The sequence below is a fragment of the Montipora foliosa genome, chromosome 8, assembly GCF_036669935.1.
Source record: "Montipora foliosa isolate CH-2021 chromosome 8, ASM3666993v2, whole genome shotgun sequence".
In the NCBI taxonomy this organism is placed as follows: domain Eukaryota; kingdom Metazoa; phylum Cnidaria; class Anthozoa; order Scleractinia; family Acroporidae; genus Montipora; species Montipora foliosa.
In genome coordinates, this window is record NC_090876.1 from 49857881 (window position 1) to 49866895 (window position 9015).

General features: G+C 37.6%; 1 protein-coding gene across 2 annotated transcripts in view; it reads left to right on the forward strand.

Annotated features, from left to right (window-relative positions):
• The first annotated feature begins 2349 nt into the window (after window positions 1–2349).
• LOC138013237 (transmembrane protein 106B-like) overlaps window positions 2350–9015 on the forward strand; it is a 9919-nt gene continuing 3253 nt past the window's right edge. Inside the window, exons 1-6 of one of the 2 annotated variants that reach the window (XM_068860257.1) lie at window positions 2350–2654; window positions 5275–5338; window positions 5734–5896; window positions 6808–6924; window positions 7427–7485; window positions 8949–8993. In XM_068860257.1, the coding sequence (XP_068716358.1) occupies window positions 2381–2654; window positions 5275–5338; window positions 5734–5896; window positions 6808–6924; window positions 7427–7485; window positions 8949–8993 (722 nt within the window). In that variant the 5' untranslated portion in view covers window positions 2350–2380. Of the gene's footprint in view, window positions 2655–5274; window positions 5339–5733; window positions 5897–6807; window positions 6949–7426; window positions 7486–8948; window positions 8994–9015 lie in introns of both variants that reach the window. The other variant, XM_068860256.1, reaches the window with a different exon arrangement.

Below are 9015 nucleotides of genomic sequence, written 5' to 3' on the forward strand. Positions count from 1 at the left end.
TGAATACAAAACACTAAGGGTCGATTATTAAAACATATTTTAGACAATGTTTAACAAAACCGCGTTCTAAGCCATTTTCAATGTTGCCAACAATCATATCGAAGTATTGTGTGCTGCTGATGGTAACAAGGAGGTTTGCATTCCAGGCTAGAGAGCAATTTATTTACTTAAAATATACCGCTTATAAACAGATTTGGAGGTCCACTGATTGTCTTAAACTGCGGCCTAAGTTAGACTTTGTTTAAATAACTGGCCCTAAGAGTTAGCCGACTTGTTCAATGGTTTATTTTCCCGCAAAACTTAATTTAAAAATAGACACTTTTCTGACGTTGTGGGGACAAACTTGATACCAGATTCTTACTCTTGGCTAACGGACTCTTGGATGTACTTAGAGTATGCACATTCACAATTACGCAAGACAATACTTAAATCTTTATACATGAAAACTGTTGGATAGTGACTTATCCACCGAATAGTTATCTGGCCCCAGTTGTTAAAAAAGGTGGATAACGCTATCCACCAGATAAATCACTATCCATTGGATGGCGCAATTGGTTTCGCTATTACTTATCCACTGGATAGTGATTTATCCAGCAGACGGGGCTATCCATCCTTTGAACAACTTAAGAACCCCGACTGGCCGGAGGCTGCTGGTCATCCAGTACTAGTATATAAAGTGGAAACACAGATCTGAGCTGTACACAGCCTTCTTCTAGTTGACTGCGAGATTTTCTCGCGTGTACGAGATCAGGCTGAAGAAATTCTAATTTTATAGAACTAAATCAGTGTTGTGTCTACTTTAAGCTATAATGAATCACTTGCTTATATTTTTTATATAGGATAATTAATCATGCATGAGTTTAATTCTTCAGTAGAAATCTTGTTTCAGTACTCAACAAAGTTTGGCATATTTTTTTCGTTCTTCTTGGAGTCCATCCGATTAGCATGTGGAGGGGGTTAATTAAGTTGCCACTTGTTACCAATGAGAACTGTTGGTGTAAGGCATCGCTGACTATCAGCACCGCTGCCGGGTTACATGTCACACTCTTTGGACCATGTTCATAGAACAAACTCCTTTACCTTGACCAAGAGAAAATGAGGGGACAGAGAGGGAGGCTCAAGGCGTTGGCCGGGATATGTTATGTCCACGAAAGTTAGTTTTAGACGAGCGGAAGTCTTTGTTCTAGCGGAAGTCTGTCTTCTGAGACGTCCGCATGCAGTCTTGCCTCGCTCTCAGGTTCTTAGTGAAAAGAGAAAATGATGGCGCACGTGGAAGGCTGATGAAGGAAAAGCTTCACAAATTTTTGAAAGCCCGAGAAAATCCAAACTATTCAGAAAACTCTTGCATGTGCTAAAGTCGCTTTTCGCCAAAAAAATCTATACATAAATCAAATTTTTTTTTTTGGATTTTCGATGTACGCACATAACTGTAACAGCAGTTACCCCTTACATAAATAACTGCTTAACTGTAACATGTAAAAACTGGTTGCTGGATTTCACACATGGTAACGATAACGTCGATATTTCCACAGACATCTGCAGGTTTTCTAGTTCATGCTCACGCTATCAAAACAGCTCCGTGGTTATATTTTAAGGACCTCGTACCTTAAATTACGTAAAGTTCAGCCTGCGTTGTTTTCCAAGTTGAACTGAAAACAAGGAACCTTTTCCAAGTCCTTGCAAGTCCTGATAAGCATCTTCCCCAACTTAAGTGTAGGGTTAGGGTTAGGTAGGATCAAGAGAAAATAAGGGGACAGAGAGGGAGGCTCAAGGCGTTGGCCGGGATATGTCATGTCCACGAAAGTTATTTTTAGACGAGCGGAAGTCTTTGTTCTAGCGGACGTCTGTCTTCCGAGACGTCCGCATGCAGTCTTGTCTCGCTCTCAGGTTCTTAGTGAAAAGAGAAAATGACGGCGCACGTGGAAGGCTGATGAATATATATTTTCTTTCAAACATTGGACCGAGGTTGGCCTGCATGCGAACGTCTCGGAAGACTTCCGCTCGTCTAAAAATAACTTTCGTGGACATGACATATCCCAAGGGCTGGACCGAAAGCCTCCTTCTCTGTCCCCTCATTTTCTCTTGGTAGGATCCGTACCGGTTATGGTTAGGGTTAGGGTTAGGTGGGGAGACAAGGCGATGGGGCGACACAACCTACATTCACAAAGTCCCCACATCGGCTTGGGATCCCCTCGCCCCCTCCACTAAAGGAAGCCGATGACAAGTGCATTTGTCTCAAATAAGGCAGTGATGGAGAGAATCGTTGTCCTCTAGACCACATGCGACTCTCTCAACTTCCTTGATACGCTCCGTGTGAACTGCTAGGGACGTTTTACGTACCTTTACACGACGCTGAAACCACAAGCAGTGATGCGCGGCGATGCCTCGTCGTTTCAAAAGTCGATGGTTTAGGAAAAACAGAAGTGAAGAGATGTTAAATAATGATGAAAAAAATATCCTTTCCGACCCAACCAGTGACAGCAATGTACAGGGGGATAATTTTGGTGCAACTGCTTCAAATCAAGCGCCTGGTCATCTCTATTCGAGTGGATATGAAGAATTTGACCGGAGACCGATCTTGAGTAAAAATGGAAGTGATGCCAGTTTGTCACAGACTTGCCCAACTTGTGGAGGAACTGGTAAACTTACAAAAGGTTAGATGATCTCTGTTTGAATATTTGATCGCACAAGGAAGACAGAACGAGTTCGAGGAGTTATGCGGAGTTGCATGTTGCTGATGTTTCCGCAGCTTCTGCACTTTGATCCCGCACGTGCGGATTTTTACCTTGGAACAAGTGGAAGTAACTGATTTGCCTTTTTATATAGCTATGCTTGTTAAATAGCGAAAAAAAAGTATTCCTCACTGCGAATTAGGCAAATTAAACACAAAATTAGATACATGTAATTGGCACTCTGCATTTCTTAAATGTTTGTTTGGCGAGGGGATTATTGATAATGTGGACCAAATCTACTTTACCATTAATTTTGCCTCGATAATAAATATATTTTTGATAGACTACCTGTTAGTTCACGTGACTTGTGCAGTTAAAAACACTGAATGGACTGATATGCGCTTGTATTACTGGCTGCTTGAATTGATCAAGTTTGAAGTCATGTAATATAATAAACAACCTCTGACTTGATGTATTGACCTCTCTGTCAACTCGGTCAAAATGGCAAAGCCTCAGTTTTTGTTACTTGTGACTTACTGTACATTCATTTGCATGAGATGGACCATTAGTCTGAAATTTTTTCTATTCTCCCATTCAGTTTTAACAAAGAGATGACCTCAGTGATGTTGCTGACTTTCAGTTTCTAGTAGTTTTTTCCAGGTCTGAGTAGTCATTGGAAAATGAGAGCCTTAAAAATGGCAAGAGGGCCTTTCAAAAAAAGGTGAACTCCACACTTGAAATCCAATGATTGCTCTTTTTTATTCAAAACAACATTTTTAAATTTTTTGCAAGACATGTTTCGCCGCAATAAGACACTCGACTCGATTTATGCCGTTGGGTCGCCTGTTACACAGACATCGCACGGAATCATCTTCAGTTATAAATGAATTGTACAATTTGAATTTAAACCTATTTAAGAGAAAAATACAGTGGATAAATTGATAGCTAAGGTACTTAGGTACTTTTCGTCACGACAAAGCCGTTAAAAAAGAAAAACTGAAAAAAAAGTTTGTTGTGATTTAAAACTCAGTAACCAACGAGACTAAACTGAAAGAGATAGGCCAAAATGTTGTAGTTCTTGGTTAAGAGTAATTTGGTTCCAATTTGGTATGCAAAGCTTCCTTTATTTTAATTTTCTTAGTCTAATATTTTGAAACATTCAGTGGAACAAGAATCTTGACAAGCTTTTGATAAGATGAGATGTTTGTATATGACTAATGTATCAATAATAATTAAATATTGTGCTCATTGTATTTTTCTTACAAATTAGGTTTAAATTCAAATTGTACAACTCATTTACAACTGAAGATGGCATAAGTATGTCCAAACATGACTTGTAAAAAATTGTTTTATTTTTTCAAGGTATTTCTTATCTGCTGTTCTCAAGTCTTTTTTTAATTGTTATCAGGAAAAGTTGTTAGAATCTACAAAGTAGATCACTACTTTATTATTTAGTGTTTAGTCTTCTTCTAGTGCTGGAGCACTAATTGAGGATACTTTAAACTGAAATTAACAAATCAACACAATTATCAATTGAAATGACAGGTAGGTTTTGAGGAGAGGGGAAAGATGGAGTACTCAGAGAAAAACCTCTTGAAGCAGAGTACAAAACCAACTCAACCTATTTACATGTACATCTATGACGTTGTGTCTGGGAATTGAACTTGTGCTACATTGGTGGAAAGCGAGTGCTCTCACCACTACCCCAGCCATGCTACTCTCACCTACTCTCACAAGGTCAATGCATGAGTCAGACTGAATATCTATTTTGCCTTAAATCTTGTGAAACGCAAAGAAACATGCAATGTTTAATCACACTTAATTTGGACAACTTTGACGCTCAAGTGGAACTACAACCATTTCAATGATACATGACTTTGTGATTTATGAGTCACAAAGTCAAAAGTCCAGTCCTCGCATAATTTGACTACTCTCCCAGATTGGGTGTGACAATCTGTAATTCTTAAATCTATGGAACAAATAGTCTAAGAACAACAGCAAATGGAAACTAAAGCTCATGCTGCTTGGTTTATGGCTGCTAGCTACACATTAATTAGGAAATGTGTACTTTGCTGATTTCTTAAGCCCTGGTAACCAATTTTGCCTTTTCCTATCAGGCAGTAAATAATACTGGTAATCCATTATCTGCTGATAGCTTTAGTAAATAAAGAATAAATGCTATACTGAGTAATTGCATTGTGACTAAACTTGATAGACAACAAATGCAAGGAAACGATGTTATGTGCTTGTAATATTTCGATATAAATCTATATCATCTTCGGACTAAGGCGGGATACTGCTACTTGTATCCCGCCTTAGTCCGAAGATGATATAGATTTATATCGAAATATTACAAGCACATAACATTGTTTCCTTGCATTTGTTGTCTATCAAGTTTAGTCACAATGCAATTACTCGGTATAGCATTTATTCTTTAAATACTGGTAATTCTATTATTAAAAAATGTACTAAAGGGAGTTAACCTTTTAAGCTTTAAAGCTTTAAAGGGAATCACTCTTTGTTTTCTTTTAATTTTGTGGTGATGTAACTGTACAAAAAATAATAAGTAATAAAGTCAAAGCATTTTCACTTTTCTTTACAGAACAAGAGCATGACTTGGTTGCTTTGATTCCTGTGAGAGATAGACGACTAAAACCGAGGAGAATGTAGGTTATTAAATTGTTTTATAACCTTGGAGTGTTTTCAATTATGTGCACCTTGACATACATACATGTAATTGTGTAGAAAGGAGTCTTTGTTCGGATTCTGCTTAAATTAATAATTATTATTATTGATGAGCAACCTTCCAGGCCTAAATGAATGAATACACAAACAATTGAAGGAATAAAGAAATGATTGAGTGAATGAATGAATCAACGAACATACATTCGTATAAATGAGTGAACAAATTAACCAACAAAGCAAGAAATAAACAAAGGAATCTTGTCGCTCCTTATAAGGATTTTCGATTGAACCTCTATGTAAATCAAGGGCTGCTTGAAGTTACCATTCCTTTTATTGTAAAGCTGAAAAAAAGTTAATATTTTCATACTTTTTCTAGGGTTCTTTATCTTGCAGTGGCCATTTTTATTTGTGTGACAATTTCTGTTATTGCTGGTGTATTCCTGTTCCCGAGAAGTATATCACTTGAATTAGGCAAAACAGTCCCAGTCAGTATTTCAATGCCATCATCAAATACGACGAAGCCATTTATTCTTATAAATGTGAGTATGTTAAAATGCCTATCACCTCAACACAGGTTAATTAAGGTGGTTCAAACCAGTTCCAACACTTTCAAGAGACCTTGTTATTTGAAGGATTGACACTACAACATTGAATCAGGTAACAACAATGTAATGGTACCATGTGAAACGTCAATTATTGCTAAACAAGATACAGTCATTTTTGTCACATAACAAATTACCATGGCAACAGGAAAGCCTTGCAAAAACATCTATATTTTGTCTTTATTTGCTCATAATTATCTGAAAAACGAGGTAGGTGACCCCAAATTTTTCTTTTGCACAAAAGTGATCAACAGGCCAAGATGAAACTCTCTGCAAAGTTTAAAAAAGTTATGTGGAGCAGACTCAGAGCTACCTCAAATTTTGAATTAATTAAGGTGGCTCTGAATCCACTCCACAGATTTTTTTTAAACTTTGCAGAATGTTTCATTCTGGCATGTTGATTACATTTCAGACATAAAATGTGGGAGTCACAGAATTCGTTTTTGAGATATGAGCGACTAAAGCCAAAATATGGGGTATTTTTGCAGGGCTTTCCTGTTGCCACAGTGATCTGTTATGTCACAAAAATGACCAAATCTTTTTCAGCAATAATTATTGGTGTTTGATAAGGTACCATAACATTGTCGTTAAGTGATAGAGTGTTGTAGTGTCGATCCTTCTAATAACAAGGTCTCTTGAAAGTGTTGAAACTGGTTTTTGCCACCTTTAATTCCACTTTATCTATTCTCTGAAATCATTCCAAATACATTGAGTTGTTTTTAGAACAGAGATTTCATTCTACGTGTTACAAACAGAACCCACATACATTTGGTTGAACACCCAAAGCTGTACTTTTAATGTTTTTAAACACATTTTCTCATATCCATCATTTTTCTTTGCTTTAACAGACTACTGTTACAATCAATAATTCCAACTTTTTTGAGGCTTCCTTGGATGGATTTAGCTTTGAAGTGAATTGGCAAAACTATGTGGTGGCACAACGAGACTTCAAACAAACTGTGAAGGTGCCTCCACGTTCCAGTTTTAATGTAAGCCCCTTATTATTTACATCTCCATATTGTTGAAGCAGGCAGACTTGTTTCCTCAAAACATGTTTGCTTGCCAGAGTTTGAAATGATTATGGTGTCATAGACCGAATGCATAAATGGCGGCCAAAAAAATATTCTTTTGTTTATGTGCCAATTAGACTCACTTGCCTCGCTCTCAAGCAACATTTCTTTTGTATTTTGTACATGCAAACGAGGCTAGTGAGTCTAATTAGCACATAAGCAAAAGAACATTTTTTTGGCCGCCATTTATGCATTCGGTCTATTAAGCTTCAATTACAAAATTTGCAACACATTCAATGTGTCCTGTTTGTAGCCGGTATTTCATTGTTGTAGTTGTCATTAGAGCTGGTTGAAACCTAGGCCAACTGGTCTGACATTTTGCTTGGTGTGAAAGAGCACCATTAGCCCCTTTTGGTCCTTTTTAAACTTTTTTACTTACTTTTTTGTCCTTTCACAGCAATCATTTATTATAAAAACTGTATATGGTGATGCAAACCAAGAAGCGAAAAAAATAAGGTAAGGTGCTTATTAAATTTTATTTTTAATTTAAAGGAATTTTTTTAATGTAACAATTGATTGCATATGGTGTTGTGCGGCCATGGCCAAGTATCAACTTGGTCAGGAGACGACATCCTATCATTATGATACCATCATGGAACCACACCACACCTCATCCCATCTACTCTGACCCCTAACTCACACCACTCAACCCCTCAACCACCCCACACCCCACTACACCACAACCCTAACCCAAACCCAAACCACCCCACACCCTATGCACTTAACCCCCCCCCCTCCCCCCTCCTACCCTATCAGCATTCAGAGAAAGTCGTGTCCGATAGCCTGAGGCTAGGAGATTTTGTGATCATTATGTCTTGTGGATTCTAACTTTTACTTGCCGACGGGCAAGTGTAGTGTTTTTTGGGGATTTGTGGATTTCTGAAAGACAAGTTTTTTAAATGACTTCCAGGTAAATTTATGTGAACTGGAAGCTGTCTTTCAAGCTGATCTCACAAAGTGAAATCTCTTAAAAGAAGTATCACTTTTCATGCCAGACATCAGCGTAGTCCACACAATCAAGTACATGATGACAAAAGCCTTATTCTTACTAATCAAGAAGGTCACATGATTTTTTACTGTTTATAAAAGCTTTTGTAAAATTATAACTGATTCTAAGTAAAACTAAAGTAGCTACCAGTAATTAATCAATTAATGGGTTAAGTACTAATTAATAAATTTACTTAATTAATTAAAACATGTTATTAGCATACATTAAATACGCACTGCTGGAGAAATTTTTTGGGGCCAATTAATATGACTCTTGGGCTAGTAGGTGCTAGCCTCCCAGCCCGCGTTTCACTACTTGACAGTTTAGTATGCTTGAGGCTTCTGTATTCAGTCCAAGCATGAAATTTAACCCAATTGGAAAAAGAGAGACTTGATGTGATCTACCGCAGTTTCTTACGAAAAATGGTTTACAAAGGATATGCCAAAAAAGACCCACAAAATGGTGATTATAGTTTCATAATCTCTAATCAAAAGTTATATGAGATAACCCGTACAGTTCCACTTCGAGACTTCATTGATAAACAATTCCTAAAGTTCCAAGCCTATGCTACCCGTCTCCAAAACAACAAGCTCCAAAAACAGCTCCAATTTATGATTCCCGAAGTTAACAACACGCAAAATCTTTGGAACAAATGTGGCAAATTACTAGGAGGTTACGATGGTATTCAGACTAGAAGACTCATGCAGTCAAGAGCAAAATCCAGACAAGCTATTGATTTTCGGTATGGAACCCGCAGAACAAAGCAAGCCAAGTGAGACAGTTCTCCCAGCTAACTATCATTGCCATTGTCACTGTCAATACAGGTAATAACAGCTTTTCCACCCAGTGATCTTCACAGTGGACCTTCTCTAGCCTTCTGGCTCCTTATTTTTAAATTGCCATGGCAAATAACTATGCTTTTCTTTAACAGGAGGATTTGTTGTGGCTGGTCATTTAATTTGGCATTCCTAATAACGTAAGTAGAACTACATTGTGCG